At 44.3% G+C, this 16457-nt stretch overlaps 1 protein-coding gene across 1 annotated transcript in view; it reads left to right on the top strand.

Annotated features, from left to right (window-relative positions):
• crbn (cereblon) overlaps positions 1-16457 on the top strand; it is a 67823-nt gene that overhangs the window by 25359 nt on the left and 26007 nt on the right. The window contains exons 3-7 of the mRNA XM_060920123.1: positions 2887-3089; positions 9435-9593; positions 9693-9846; positions 9923-9985; positions 14038-14122. Of these exons, the coding sequence (XP_060776106.1) occupies positions 2887-3089; positions 9435-9593; positions 9693-9846; positions 9923-9985; positions 14038-14122 (664 nt within the window). The remainder of the gene's footprint in view (positions 1-2886; positions 3090-9434; positions 9594-9692; positions 9847-9922; positions 9986-14037; positions 14123-16457) is intronic.

Genomic DNA, 16457 nt, shown 5'->3' with positions numbered 1-16457 from the left:
ACCGGTTCTGTTCATAATTTTTATGGACAGAATTTCTAGGCGCAGCCAGGGGCCGGAAGGAATCCTGTTTGGGAACCACAGGATTTCATCTCTGCTTTTTGCGGATGATGTTGTCCTGTTGGCTTCTGCAAACCAGGACCTTCAGCATGCACTGGGGCAGTTTGCAGTCGAGTGTGAAGCGGCTGGGATGAGGATCAGCACCTCCAAGTCCGAGGCCATGGTTCTCGACCGGAAAAGGGTGGCTTGCCCTCTCCAGGTTGGTGGAGAAGTCCTGCCTCAAGTGGAGGAGTTTAAGTATCTCGGGATCTTGTTCACGAGTGAGGGAAGGATGGAGCGTGAGATCGACAGGCGGATCGGTGCAGCCTCCGCAGTGATGCGGTCGCTTTACCGGTCCGTCGTGGTGAAGAAGGAGCTGAGCCAAAAGGCGAAGCTCTCAATTTACCAGTAGATCTACGTTCCGACTCTCACCTATGGTCATGAGCTTTGGGTAATGACCGAAAGAACAAGATCGCGGATACAAGCGGCCGAAATGAGTTTCCTTCGCAGGGTGGCTGGGCGCTCCCTTAGAGATAGGGTGAGAAGCACAGTCACTCAGGAGGAGCTCGGAGTAGAGCCGCTGCTCCTCCACATCGAGAGGAATCAGCTGAGGTGGCTCGGGCATCTTTTTCGGATGCCTCCTGGACGCCTCCCTGGGGAGGTGTTCCAGGCATGTCCCCCCGGGAGGAGGCCCCGAGGAAGACCCAGGACACGCTGGAGGGACTATGTCTCTCGGCTGGCCTGGGAATGCCTCGGTGTTCTTCCCGAGGAGCTGGCCGAGGTGTCTGGGGAAAGGGAAGTTTGGGCTTCCATGCTTAGACTGCTGCCTCCGTGACCCGGTCCCGGATAAGTGGAAGAAGACAAGACATAGATGACATATCAAATGTTTAAACTGAGAAAATGTATCATTTAAAGAGAAAAATTAGGTGATTTTTTTTTAAATTTCATGACAACACATCTCAAAAAAGTTGGGACAAGGCCATGTATACCACTGTGAGACATCCCCTTTTCTCTTTACAACAGTCTGTAAACGTCTGGGGACTGAGGAGACAAGTTGCTCAAGTTTAGGGATAGGAATGTTAACCCATTCTTGTCTAATGTAGGATTCTAATTGCTCAACTGTCTTAGGTCTTGTTTGTCATATCTTCCGTTTTATGATGCGCCAAATGTTTTCTATGGGTGAAAGATCTGGACTGCAGGCTGGCCAGTTCAGTACCCGGACCCTTCTTCTACGCAGCCATGATGCTGTAATTGATGCAGTATGTGGTTTGGCATTGTCATGTTGGAAAATGCAAGGTCTTTCCTGAAAGAGACGTCGTCTGGATGGGAGCATATGTTGCTCTAGAACCTGGATATACCTTTCAGCATTGATGGTGTCTTTCCAGATGTGTAAGCTGCCCATGCCACACGCACTAATGCAACCCCATACCATCAGAGATGCAGGCTTCTGAACTGAGCGCTGATAACAACTTGGGTCGTCCTTCTCCTCTTTAGTCCGAATGACACGGCGTCCCTGATTTCCATAAAGAACTTCAAATTTTGATTCGTCTGACCACAGAATAGTTTTCCACTTTGCCACAGTCCATTTTAAATGAGCCTTGGCCCGGAGAAGACGTCTGCGCTTCTGGATCGTGTTTAGATACGGCTTCTTCTTTGAACTATAGAGTTTTAGCTGGCAACGGCGGATGGCACGGTGAATTGTGTTCACAGATAATGTTCTCTGGAAATATTCCTGAGCCCATTTTGTGATTTCCAATACAGAAGCATGCCTGTATGTGATGCAGTGCCGTCTAAGGGCCCGAAGATCACGGGCACCCAGTATGGTTTTCCGGCCTTGACCCTTACGCACAGAGATTCTTCCAGATTCTCTGAATCTTTTGATGATATTATGCACTGTAGATGATATGTTCAAACTCTTTGCAATTTTACACTGTCGAACTCCTTTCTGATATTGCTCCACTATTTGTCGGCGCAGAATTAGGGGGATTAGTGATCCTCTTCCCATCTTTACTTCTGAGAGCCGCTGCCACTCCAAGATGCTCTTTTTATACCCAGTCATGTTAATGACCTATTGCCAATTGACCTAATGAGTTGCAATTTGGTCCTCCAGCTGTTCCTTTTTTGTACCTTTAACTTTTCCAGCCTCTTATTGCCCCTGTCCCAACTTTTTTGAGATGTGTTGCTGTCATGAAATTTCAAATGAGCCAATATTTGGCATGAAATTTCAAAATGTCTCACTTTCGACATTTGATATGTTGTCTATGTTCTATTGTGAATACAATATCAGTTTTTGAGATTTGTAAATTATTACATTCCGTTTTTATTTACAATTTGTACTTTGTCCCAACTTTTTTGGAATTGGGGTTGTACAAGATGATCAGTGTGGAAGTTGAAGCTTCGGTTGCGGATTTGTTTGAGCAGAGTGAGCTGGACAGACTAAAAGACTAAAGCACCGCTGCATCACTCTCTTTAGGTGGAGGGGTAAATTCTTGCTCACTATTATCAGGTGGCAGGTAGTCGAAATGCATTCTGGGTAATGTCAGCATGAGATACTAAATTAATGTCTTATTTATTTATTTATTTATTTAACCTGTAGTGGGTTCTCGATTTTAATAAAAGTGTACCTATATTTTGGTTAATAGCTGCTCGTTTCTATTTGTGCCGTTCTTTTTGGATGCTAACATGAGCCACCCAAACTGAACGTCCATGATTATTTAGTATTTTCACAAAGAAAGTACACTATAGCAATGCGAGGAGAAGGAGTTAAAGGCGCATACTGATGACATCAGATAGCCGTGATGGGTTATTTCTAAGACTTGGGGTGTTTTTTTTTTGCGTGTTTGTGTTTAGTACCTGGGTTCAGACATGGAGGAGTTCCACGGGCGCACTCTTCACGATGACGACAGCGTGCAGAATCTTCCCGTCCTCCCTCACGCCGCCCTCATCCTGATCCCAGGTCAGACGCTGCCGCTGCAGCTCTTCAGACCTCAGGAGGTCAGCATGTTCCGCAACCTGGTCAGCCACGACCGCACATTCGCCGTGCTGGCACACAGGTAACCGCTCCATCAGGGCATGCACGCGTCTTAGTTTGACTAGGTCTCGGAGACAAAAGAGAAAATGGTTTATCTCGCATTTTTCATACGAAATACATCGCGGTTTTGAGTGACATGTTTAAATAATATTGGCTGGCTTTGAGTGGTGTATCAGATTCCATTCAGCTAGCATGGTATTGGACAAGTCGAAGAAAGAATGGAATATATCTGATATACCACGAAAAAGCCATTATTATTATTATACAGACACATTTGATGGAACCTTATAGATTTTACAGAAAGTTAAGAACAGGGGGAACTTACCAATGCTGATTCTGATCAAATGTAATTCACTGTTCTGTCAATCCAATGTACAAAGTCAAAGTTCTAACAGTAAAAATGGTCCAACTCCAAAAAGCCTGAACAACAATCCAAGTTATATACAAGCTACAGTGGGGCAAAAAAGTATTTAGTCAGTCACCAACTGTGCAAGTTCTCCCACTTAAAAAGATGAGAGAGGCCTGTAATTTTCATCATAGGTACACTTCAACTATGAGAGACAGAATGGGGGGAAAGAATCCAGGAAATCACATTGTAGGATTTTTCAAGAATTTATTTGCAAATTATGGTGGAAAATAAGTATTTGGTCAATAACAAAAGTTCATCTCAATACTTTGTTATATACCCTTTGTTGGCAATGACAGAGGTCAAACGTTTTCTGTAAGTCTTCACAAGGTTTTCACACACTGTTGCTGGTATTTTGGCCCATTCCTCCATGCAGATCTCCTCTAGAGCAGTGATGTTTTGGGGCTGTCGCTGGGCAACACGGACTTTCAACTCCCTCCAAAGATTTTCTATGGGGTTGAGATCTGGAGACTGGCTAGGCCACTCCAGGACCTTGAAATGCTTCTTACGAAGCCACTCCTTCGTTGCCCGGGCGGTGTGTTTGGGATCATTGTCATGCTGAAAGACCCAGCCACGTTTCATCTTCAGTACCCTTGCTGATGGAAGGAGGTTTTCACTCAAAATCTCACGATACATGGCCCCATTCATTCTTTCCTTTACACGGATCAGTCGTCCTGGTCCCTTTGCAGAAAAACAGCCCCAAAGCATGATGTTTCCACCCCCATGCTTCACAGTAGGTATGTTGTTCTTTGGATGCAACTCAGCATTCTTTCTCCTCCAAACACGACAAGTTGAGTTTTTACCAAAAAGTTCTATTTTGGTTTCATCTGACCATATGACATTCTCCCAATCCTCTTCTGGATCATCCAAATGCTCTCTAGCAAACTTCAGACGGGCCTGGACATGCACTGGCTTAAGCAGGGGGACACGTCTGGCACTGCAGGATTTGAGTCCCTGGCGGCGTAGTGTGTTACTGATAGTAGCCTTTGTTACTTCGGTCCCAGCTCTCTGCAGGTCATTCACTAGGTCCCCCCGTGTAGTTCTGGGATTTTTGCTCACTGTTCTTGTGATCATTTTGACCCCACGGGGTGAGATCTTGCGTGGAGCCCCAGATCGAGGGAGATTATCAGTGGTCTTGTATGCCTTCCATTTTCTAATAATTGCTCCCACAGTTGATTTCTTCACACCAAGCTGCTTACCTATTGCAGATTCAGTCTTCCCAGCCTGGTGCAGGTCTACAATTTTGTTTCTGGTGTCCTTTGACAGCTCTTTGGTCTTGGCCATAGTGGAGTTTGGAGTGTGACTGTTTGAGGTTGTGGACAGGTGTCTTTTATACTGATAACGAGTTCAAACAGGTGCCATTAATACAGGTAACGAGTGGAGGACAGAGGAGCCTCTTAAAGAAGAAGTTACAGGTCTGTGAGAGCCAGAAATCTTGCTTGTTTGTAGGTGACCAAATACTTATTTTACCGAGGAATTTACAAATTAATTCATTAAAAAATCCTACAATGTGATTTCCTGGATTCTTTCCCCCCATTTTGTCTCTCATAGTTGAAGTGTACCTATGATGAAAATTACAGGCCTCTCTCATCTTTTTAAGTGGGAGAACTTGCACAATTGGTGGCTGACTAAATACTTTTTTGCCCCACTGTATATCCAAGCTGACGGTTCAAGTTCACAGTTACTTTTGGTCATAGTTAATTGTTACATTGCAGTTGTTCAGAACAAAAGGGCTTTGCTGAGTGAAGTCCACGAGTGAAGTCCTCTTGTAAAAATCTCCGTCACTTTTCCTCACCTCCAAGTAGAACTTCATGTTTCTGCTAATGCTCTCTCTTCCAGTTTTTTGATGTCCGTTGATATGTTTTTCTCTTGTAAATATGCGTGAAGAATATCCAGTGAATTTTTTTTGTAGCCTTTCAGGAGTTCAGCGGGTCTGTCTCTTTAAATCTTCCGCATTTAATGAAGCAAACCTTGCAGCCATTTTTGTTTACAAACTGTTAGTCACTCGCAAATGCAGAAGTTTTGCGTCTCTGACGTGAGTCTTTTCCAGTTTTTCCATAAATTTAATGTGGAAGATTAAATGCGTGAAGAGTATCCAGGGAAGTTTCGGTAGGCTTTCGGGTGTTCAGCACGTCTGTCTCTTTAAATCTTTTGCTTTTAATGAAGCAAAGCTCACGGCCATGTTTGTGAACAAACCGTTACTCACTAGCGCAGAAGTTTTACATCTCCGACGTGACTCTTTTCTAGTTTTTTGATGTCCGTTGGTATGTTTTTCTCTTGTAAATATACGTGAAGAATATATAATGAAGTTTTGGTAGTGTTTCGGGTGTTCTTCTGGTTTGAGTTATACCAGAGCACATGAGAGACGAGATGGGAGAGGTCACCGTTGAGTCGATGGACAACCATAAGAACAAGATTGTTATTGTTCTTATTATTATTTCTTACTACTACTACTAGGGATGTTAACCGATGACCGTTTGACCGATGGTTGACCGAATCAACATGAACCAGTTAAATTTTTTTTTGGTTGTCGGTTAAAAAAAAAATCAATTGTTTTGAAGCTGCCGATTTTGGAGCGGAGAACCTGGAATTCTGTGTTGTAAACGCTTGGGGCATGCCATGCGGTGTAAGGACGACAGCTGACAAATCAGAAACACCCATTCAGTCATGTCCCGCCCCAGTTAAAGACAGCTGCCACTCGGTGAGAGAAAAGTCTCAGTGTTGGATTACATTTTACTACGATGTTAAAGGAACAGTCCACCGTACTTCCATAATGAAATATGCTCTTATCTGAATTGAGACGAGCTGCTCTGTACCTCTCTGAGCTTTGCGCGACCTCCCAGTCAGTCAGACACGCTGTCACTCCTGTTAGCAATGTAGCTAGGCTCAGCATGGCCAATAGTATTTTTTGGGGCTGTAGTTAGATGCGACCAAACTCTTCCGCGTTTTTCCTGTTTACATAGGTTTATATGACCAGTGACATGAAACAAGTTCAGTTACACAAATTGAAACGTAGCGATTTTCTATGCTATGGAAAGTCCGCACTATAATGACAGGCGTACTAACACTTTCTGCGCGCTTCGGCAGCGCATTGATATCTGAGCTCCGTATCAATGCGCTGCCGACGCGTGCAGAAGGTGTTAGTACGCCTGTCATTATAGTGCGGACTTTCCATAGCATAGAAAATCGCCACGTTTCAATTTGTGTAACTGAACTTGTTTCATATCACTGGTCATATAAACCTATGTAAACAGGAAAAACGTGGAAGAGTTTGGTCGCATCTAACTACAGCCCCAAAAAATATCATTGGCCATACTGAGCCTAGCTACATTGCTAACAGGAGTGACAGCGTGTCTGACTGACTGGGAGGTCGCGCAAAGCTCAGAGAGGTACAGAGCAGCTCGTCTCAATTCAGATAAGAGCATATTTCATTATGGAAGTACGGTGGACTGTTCCTTTAACCAGGTACGTAACATCAAGGAAATTCTTGACTATCAAAGAAACAAGAACACGGCGCATGAATGAAGTCGATGGTTGATTAGTCTGGTGAATATTAATATCAACGTAATAATACACAAGATCTGAAGTGAAACCTGGTTACTCACTGATGTAACTTAGCATCAGACAGTTGCTATATTAGCTTAGCGGCTAATCGGCTCAGCTCCAGCTATCCCATTCCCAATGGCTGTGCACAATTAGCAGCCATGTAACCGTAATATCAGTAGCTGGAAAACAATTGCAGTATGAGGTCTCTGTGGCTCACTTCGAAGAAAAGTGCCTAGTCCGTAGCAGTATGCAATATCAACACACAGCCTACTGCAGTTAACTGTAAACACCAGGGGCCGTATCGCTAAAGCGTCCTATCTTCAATGAAAAGTTAAGATGGGACAAGTGTATGATAGGATTGTTTTCAATAGGCTACTCAACGCAAGCACCGGTGGCGACTGAGCTAAAGCTTGCCGCTTAGAAAATGACGGCAATTTATTGAGAACATGTTCACACTGATATTTTTAATGCCAAGTTACAACTTAACAAAAGTGCGTGCCCCTTCCTGACACGGCCGCAGACACAGACCCGGGTGGAGAAGGACGAGGAGGGGTCGAGGGGGGATTTCACGCTTCTCACGATGTCTCTAAGCTGGAGCCATTTGTCCTCTGCTCCAATACAAACCCCTCGACATCAGTGCCGCGTTTGACTAAATGTTTCGCGCTGTAGAAAAGGTAATGTGAGTGGAGGGCAGCGACTGGGACTGAATGTGCGGATGCTCGCGGTTAGGTTTAGAATAGATTCTAATAATTCCAATTCTAGAATTTTAAACTCATAGGTTAACCGACTTTAACCGGCTAATGAGGCTCGGTGGTCGGTCAAGATTTTTTTTAGTTTTTGCCATCCCTAACTACTAGGGCTGTAACGATACACCCAACTCACGATTCGATTCGTATCGCGATTTTTGACCCACGATTCGATACGCCCACGATTTTTTAAAAAATGTTTTTTTAAAGTAGTAAATTTGACTTCTTAACATTTACTTACTTACATTAACTATTTAATAACAAATAATTCAGACCACTGCAGAGAATGAGTAATATGTATGCAAAAATGAACAAATGTATATCCAAAGATTGTTTTATTTCTCAAAATAATACTGTTGAGCCGGAAGCTCTGTTTTTTCGGTTCTGAAAAAGTCATTTTTCCAAATCGTGTAAATCCGTTAAGATTTTTTTTGGGGGGGGCTCTCTCACTGTCTCACTCTCATAGGGCCAATGATTTTCTGTGATTGCGGAAAACAGATGGAAATTACGGAATTTTTATAGTGAAACATTGCTCGCGTGTCAAAATGTAACTGCCGCAGAAGGCTTCCGCCCAAGCAGACATGCCTTCAGTGTTGCCAGATATTGCTAACGTTTTCCACCCCAAAATATGTTCAAAACCAGCCAAAAAGCACCTAAACCTGCCCAATCTGGCAACACTGCATGCCTTTCCGGTCAAGTGATTGTGATTGGCTTGTGGCACACCTAGCCAGCCAATGAGCTGCTTGTTTACAGATTCGCTCCCCGCGTCGCAACCAGAATGGCGACCGCTTAAAAGAAATGAATGCTCTGCCAATGGCGAGTGTGGACGTTGCGTGACTCGCAGAAGATTGTCGCAGGTCGGCGAAAAAACGACTTCCTAATAGATATAAAAAAATAAAAGTAATTTAAGTAAGTTTAAAATGTAATTTAAATAAAAAGTAAAGTATTCATAAATTGAAGTTTGGAAGCGCCTCTGTTTTTGGGCTGAGGAGAAGTTTGAAAGGGTGTACCGCGATTCTGCCTTCTTGTATCGCGATACGGATCGTGGCTCTGCGTATCGCGATTTCGATACGCATATCGTTACAGCCCTACTAACTACTACTACTACTACTGCAGATAAACTGGAAAAGATATGTAGAACATTATAAAGCCTGAACAAACGAGTATTTACGTGGCTGAGAAAACATGTTTGCCTTCCGGTCCATAGTGCTTGTTTGTTTGGATGGCAGGGTTCCCACGGGTCATGGAATTTTGAAAAAAAAAAAAGTCTGTTCCAGACATGGAAATTCAGGGGGTTTTATTATTTCCGGGGCCATGTCATGGAATATCAGGGAATTTTGTTTGTTGCATGTTTAAATTTTAAAAGTCATTTATCCAAAGGTCATATTTTCCACACAGTATTTTTCTTTATCAGGTTATTTCACTATGTTTAAGGAGTGGAAACTTTAAGTAATGTCTCTGAACTAGTAAATTAATCTTGCAAATAAAGCACGGAATCCTCGAGCTCCTGTCATTCATTTCAGTCTGAAATCGGTAAGAGCCCAGCACAGCCAGGTAATTCTGCTGGGAGCAACAAATCACTGCCATTGTCAAGAAACTTTGTGATCCGGAATAACACTTCATCTTTAAAGTACTGAGAAAAATTTTAGTAATAATCTCTTCTTTGCAGTCCGGATGCGGCCGGAGGAGAGCTGAAGGCGGAGTTCGGGACGACGGCAGAGATCTACGCCTTTCGTGAGGAGCAGGAGTACGGCATCGAGACGGTGAAAATCAAAGCTATCGGACGTCAGCGCTTCAAAGTGCATGACATTCGCACGCAGGCAGATGGGTGAGACTGTGGAACGCTTGAGTGACGGTGCTACGTAGACGAACGAATTATAATCCATGAACGAATGCATCCCTGATTGATTAAACGGTTTGTTTTTAGGATTCGTCAAGCTAAGGTGCAGATTTTGCCCGAAAGGATTCTGCTGGACCCTTTGAGCGCGCTGCAGCTTTCACCCCGCTTACACCGGCGCGTTCCAGACGCCACACCCGCACTACCACAGAGCCAAGCACACCGCTGCCACACCTACAGACAGGTAATGAGCACGGTTAATACGTCAAGTACAAAAATATATCTGCATTCTCATTCACTCTTTTGTCTTTCTCTCTTAGAGGAGGTTGTATCCTGCAAGTATGACCCCATGGCCCTCCTGGGTTTACGCCCTGTACGACTCGGTGAGTTTTTATTCGCACAAGATACGCTTTTCCCCGTACGCACACTTGGATGAGAAAACAGTCTGACGTTTTATTCGATTCTCATCTGGCTGAATTGATTCAGGAGCTCACTGTTAGGTGACCGAACGGAAAGAACCGATTTAAAGATCAAATTCCTCATGTAATGGTTTGAGAGCAAAAACGAAGAATGATTTTAACCACCGCTTGCACACTTTAACCAAGGCAGTATCCTTGACGGCAAGTATAATGAGTTTCAGCGATGCCGATGGTGATGAGATCTATATTGCTGACTCTGACTGATGAGGGGTGTTCACACAGCAACTTTTACTCCGGTATAGTACCAGGGCTGCCCCGGTAGAGCGTTCACACGGTACAGAGTTATACCGGTGTCGCCCCTGAAAGCTGCTTAAACCGGTGCAAATCTAACCCTGCTCGGGAGGTGGTTTAAGAAATTTACTCCGGAGTAAATGCTAGTTTGCGGGGCAGCACCGATATAAAATGGGACGTCTGAACGCTACGGGGTAGACTCGCTACGCGTGAGGAGAGCTGATTACATACGGGCATTGCATCATTTGCATCCTGGTATCTTGCGCTTCCAAAATGGCGAATATCAACAACAGAACTGCGTGTCTTCCAGTGTTGCCAGATTGGGCGGTTTTAAGTGCATTTTGGCAGATTTGAACATATTTTGGGCTGGAAAACGTCAGCAGTATCTGGCAACACTGGTGTCTTCATCCACATTGTTTTCCCGGCGCTTGGTGATGCCATGACAACCGGGAAAAAGAAGTACATTTTCACGCATGCGCATATTTCATTTCCGCATTATCACTATCGTATAGCACAGTCGCAAAAACTGCCGTGTGAACACAAGTGGGGCTGCACCGGTGCTAACACGCTTCTCTCTAGTAAGCAGGTTTGTGACGTGTGAACGCTCCACAAAATTTACACCGGTGTAATGGCCCTTTTCCACTACCCTTTTTCAGCTCACTTCAGCTCGCTTCAGCTCACTTCAGCCCGACACGGCTCGCGTTTCGACTACCAAAAACCAGCACGACTCAGCTCGCTTCAGCCCTGCTTAGCCCCTAAAACTCGCACCGTTTTGGAGTGGGGCTGAAGCGAGCCAAACTGAGCCAAGTGAGGCTGGGGGCGTGAGCAGACACTCCCCTGTGCACTGATTGGTGAGGAGGCATGTCCTCACATGCCCACACGCCCCGCGAGCGCGCTGGGATCTGTAAACACCGCAAACCCGGAAGAAGAATAATTACGAGAATTTCTGAAGCCTTATGCGCCTCGCCTCATCTATACGCTCTTGCCAGTATCTGTCCACGTTGTCGGTGACAACAAGCCACAGCACCAAGACCAGCAACACTAACGACTCCATGTCCTCCATGTTTATTGTTTACTATTCAGGTCGTGAGACTACCGCTTAAAAGCTCACTGATGTCACTGTTTGCGCCGCTTAACGACATCACCTGACGTCCACCCACTTTCGCTAACTCCACCCAATGTGTCCACCTACTTCCAGCCAGCACGGTTCAGCGCGGTTGTAGTCGAAATGCAACTCCAACAGCCCCGCTCAGCCCGACTCAGCACGGCACGGCTCAGCCCGACTCAGCCACGTTTGTAGTGGAAAAGCGGCATAAGATATATCGCAACAAAATACGTCGGTGCAGCATCGGTGCAAATATGTGCCGTGTGAACACCCCTATGGAGAAACTCCAGCAGGTTATAGGGATGGAATTTTCGATCGGTCTGAAGTAGCGATGTTATCCAATTTGGTCAAAATCTCCTCCAGGAAGTCACTTAACCACCAACTTGCAGGAACCCCCCCCACCCTTTTCAAAATGAATATACTCCGTATACACTCACCGGCCACTTTAATAGGAACTCGTTCTTGATTCTAAGATCCCTGTTCTTGGCTGCAGGAGTGGAACCCAACGTGGTCGCCTGCTGTTGCATGCTGAGATGCTTTTCTGCTCACCATGGTTGTAGAGTGATTGAGTTACTATATCCTTCCTGGCAGCTCAAACCAATCTGGCCATTTTCCTCTGACCCTCTCTTATCAACAAGGCATTTGTTTCCACCTACAGAACCGTCGCTCATTCAGTGTTTTTTTGTTTGTTTGTTTGTTTTTCGCACCATTCTGTGTAAACTCCAATTTTTTTTCGTATTGGTCTGTATAATACAACCCCAATTCCAAAAAAGTTGGGACGCTGTGTAAACTGTAAATAAAAACAGAATGCAATAACTTGGAAATCATGGAAACCCGATATTTCATTGAAAATAGTACAAAGACAACATATCAAATGTTGAAACTGAGAAATTTTATTGGTTTTTGGAAAATATACGCTCATTTTGAATTTCATGTCAGCAACACGTTTCAGAAAAGTTGGGACAGAGGCAAGAAAAGACTGAAAAAGTTGTGTAATGCTAAAAAAAAAACCCCTGGCAACAGGTCAGTAAGATGATTGGGGATAAAAAGAGCATCCCAGAGAGGCGGAGTCTCTCATAGTAAAGATGGGGAGGGGTCCACCGCTCTGTAAAAGACTGCATGGGCAAACAGTGCAACAATTTAAGAATAATGTTCCTCAATGTAAAACTGCAAAGAATTTGTGGATCACATCATCTATGGTCCATAATATCATTAAAAGATTCAGAGAATCTGGAGAAATCTCTGTATGCAAGAGACAAGGCTGAAAACTGATATCGGATGCCTGTGATCTTCAGGCCCTCAGGAGACACTGCATTAAAAGCAGAAGCATGTCTGTAGTGGAAATCACTGTATGGGCTCAGGAACACTTCAGAAAACCATCGTCGGTGAAAACAGTTCATTACTGCATCCACAAATGCAAGTTAAAGCCAGATATAAACAATATCCAGAAACGCCGCCACCTTCTCTGGGCCCGATCTCCTTTACGATGGACTGAGGCGAAGTGGAAAACTGTCCCGAGGTCTGACGAATCAAAAGTAGAAATTCTTTTAGAAATCATGGACACCACGTCCTCCAGGCTAAAGAGGAGAGGGACCATCTGGCTTGTTATCAGCGCACAGTTCAAAAGCCGGCATCTGTGATGGTATGAGGGTGGATTAGTGCGCATGACATGGGTAGCTTGTACATCTGGGAGGCATCATTAATGCTGAATGATATAAAGATGTCTCAGAGCAATATGCTGCCATCCAGACAAAATCTTTTTCAGGGAAGGGCTTCCTTCTTTCAGCAAGACAACACGCCAAACCGCTTTCTGCACATATTAAAACTGCAAGGCTCTGTAGTAAAAGAGTCCAGGTGCTAAACTGGCCTGCCTGCAGTCCAGACCTGTCTCCCGTTTAAAACATTTGATGCATTATGAAGCGTAAATTATGACAAAGGAGACCCTGAACTGTTGAGCAACTAAAATTGTATATCAGGCAAGAATGGGGCAACATCTCTCTTTCAAAACTACAGCAATCTGTCTCGTCATTTCCCAAACGTTTACAGAGTGTTGTTAAAAGTAGAGGTGATGCGACACAGTAGTAAACACGCCCTTGTCCCAACTTTTCTGAAGCGTGTTGCTGACATCAAATTCAAAATGAGCATATTTTTCAAAAAACAAAAAAATTTCTCAGTTTCAACATTTGATATGGTGTCTTTTGTACTATTTTCAAATAAATATAACATTTCCATGATTTGCAAATTGTTGCATTCTGTTTTTATTTATTTTTTTTAAGATTTTTTTGGGGCTTTTTTCACCTTTATTGGATAGGACAGTGTAGAGACAGGAAATGAGCTGGAGAGAGAGACGGGGAGGGATCGGGAAATGACCTCGGGTCGGAATTGAACCCGGGTCCCTGGATTTATGGTATGGCGCCTTAGTCGACTGAGCCACGACGCCCCTTCTGTTTTTATTTACAGTTTACACAGCGTCCCAACTTTTTTGGAAGTGGGGTTGTAGCATGAAGAGGCAGGTACTAAAAGTTCTTGGGTTCTTTAAAACATCATTTGGGATGAACTAAAACAAATTTAGTTTATCATATTAATGGTGTGTGTGTGTGTGTGTGTGTGTGTGATACAGGAGACTCTAATGAGCAGAGTTAAGAAACAGCTCCATGAATGGGATGAGAACCTCAAAGACGAGTCACTGCCTACTAATGCTATAGGTACACACACATACACAATACACTCTCATGAAGGATATATTTTGCTAGGCTTGTACATATTGATTTTCCCTGCTTGGGATTTTCCATTTTAAAGTACAGCAATAATTGTCAAAAGTGCAGAGGGAAATGAGGATTTCTACCATTTCAGTGTTGAGGACAGTACAGGAGTGTGTACAGGAGCGTGTACAGGTATCATCAGCTCTGCAGTCAAGAATTGTGGCAATCAAATACTAATAATAAGTTAAATTTATATAGCGCCTTTCAAAAAACCCAAGGACGCTTTACAATTATAGACAAGGAAAGAAAAAAATAAATAAAAAGTAAAAAGTCCACCAAGTAGGGATCAGGATGTAATTCCCGTGGTGTAGCAGCCACAGTCCCACCAAAAGGCGCACGAAAACGAGTCCCACATCTCCAGCACCGCCGCCGTGACGCCGCCAGCAACATCGCTCGAACACCACGCCATGGATCCACAAAGCGAGCAGAGAAGCACCGCCACGCAGAGCGCTGGTATGTCCAAACCGCCTGCACAGCCGCCGCGACGCCACCCAGCAACATCGCTCAGAACATCACGCCAAGCGTTAAAGCACAGAGCGCTGGACAACCACGATGTAAAATGAGCAACGAGCTCACTGCAGTCCACAGCTGGGAGTGCAGGCATCGCCCACGGCGAACCAAGGCCTGGAGGGAACCGACGCCCAAAACTGGGTCCGGAGCTACACCACAACCGGCGGACAAAACACTCAAACAAACATCAAACTACACAAACACACAGAAAAAAAATAGAAAAAGAAATAAAATAAAAAAGCTCTGTTTTAAATGTTTAAAAAAAAAAAAAGTAAATTTTTGATATAATTAATTTACAAATCCGCTGTCTAATAACCATATGGCCGGCCAACATATATGTTTTTGAGCATCTGCAGTGAAAGAGCAGGAAAGCACCGGTTAAAAAAAAAAACAACACCTTTCTAATTATCATCACATTTAATATTATATGTACAGTATGATAAGTGTGAGAAGGGCGGCACGGTGGTGTAGTGGTTAGCGCTGTCGCCTCACAGCAAGAAGGTCCAGGTTCGGGCCCCGTGGCCGGCGAGGGCCTTTCTGTGCGGAGTTCGCATGTTCTCCCCGTGTCCGCGTGGGTTTCCTCCGGGTGCTCCGGTTTCCCCCACAGTCCAAAGACATGCAGGTTAGGTTAACTGGTGACTCTAAATTGACCGTAGGTGTGAATGTGAGTGTGAATGGTTGTCTGTGTCTATGTGTCAGCCCTGTGATGACCTGGCGACTTGTCCAGGGTGTACCCCGCCTTTCACCCGTAGTCAGCTGGGATAGGCTCCAGCTCGCCTGCGACCCTGTAGAACAGGATTAAGCGGCTAGAGGTAATGAGAAGTGTGAAAGCTTGCTCCTCATGAATATTTTACAATTAGTCCTCAAAGGTGAAGTGAATATCAGCGAATAATAACCGAAGTTAAGGTTATTATTTACCGATATTCACTGAGCCTGGGGTGGATAATTGTTTTAGTATAAATACACAGATGATTATTTTTCAAAAAGCGCATTAAAAAATAACTTACTTCAAAAGCAGCATGCAAATGTAATAACGACACGGCACAGATTTGTCACTTATTGCAGGTTGAGTGGGTAAGTAATTTGCATAAAAAGCAATCTGGATGTAGCCTGGGCCCGCCCATCCTAAGCGTGACGCAACACGAGGGCCTGTTGCGAGCTTAGTCTGGCCAGGCAAGCTATCTCCAGCTCTTCCAAGCTCCCGAAAAATCGGGAGCCAATCAACTTTGAGCATCTCCAACGGCCCTGGGTAGAGGCGTGTTCAAGGCAGTGACGTAGTAGAACTGCGACCGGAAGCCATAGATCGTTTACAGAATCTATGCCGGAAGCACTTCATTCACTAGAAACATTACGAACATGGAGCAAGTTCTCATTGAAAACGGAGCAAAGAGCAGCCCTGGAGGCAGGGCCGTAACCAGGATTTTTCAAATACCGAGGTCAAACATTGCGATTACATCTTATTTGCCAAAAAAAAATGTCCTAATATGGTGACTTTTCATACATTTTGGAAACGAGTCAAAATCACAAGCCCAACAAGATGAACATGTAGGTGAACATGTTTATTTTAACAATTTCAAAACTGCACGATCACAAAAGTATTTTGTGTGTGTGTGTGCGCGTGAGTGAGTGACAACGCAATCTAGCCGAGCCTGAATGGACTTCAATTGCTTTTTAAAAAATATCTGCCCTTTTCAATAGCAAAATACTAGACGGTTATTGGACAAAACCGACTAAAACGCCACATTCGGAGACTGAGCCTCACTGGAGA

This window comes from Neoarius graeffei, chromosome 4 (assembly GCF_027579695.1).
Source record: "Neoarius graeffei isolate fNeoGra1 chromosome 4, fNeoGra1.pri, whole genome shotgun sequence".
Lineage (NCBI taxonomy): Eukaryota > Metazoa > Chordata > Actinopteri > Siluriformes > Ariidae > Neoarius > Neoarius graeffei.
This window is presented reverse-complemented; position numbering and strand designations above follow the sequence as displayed.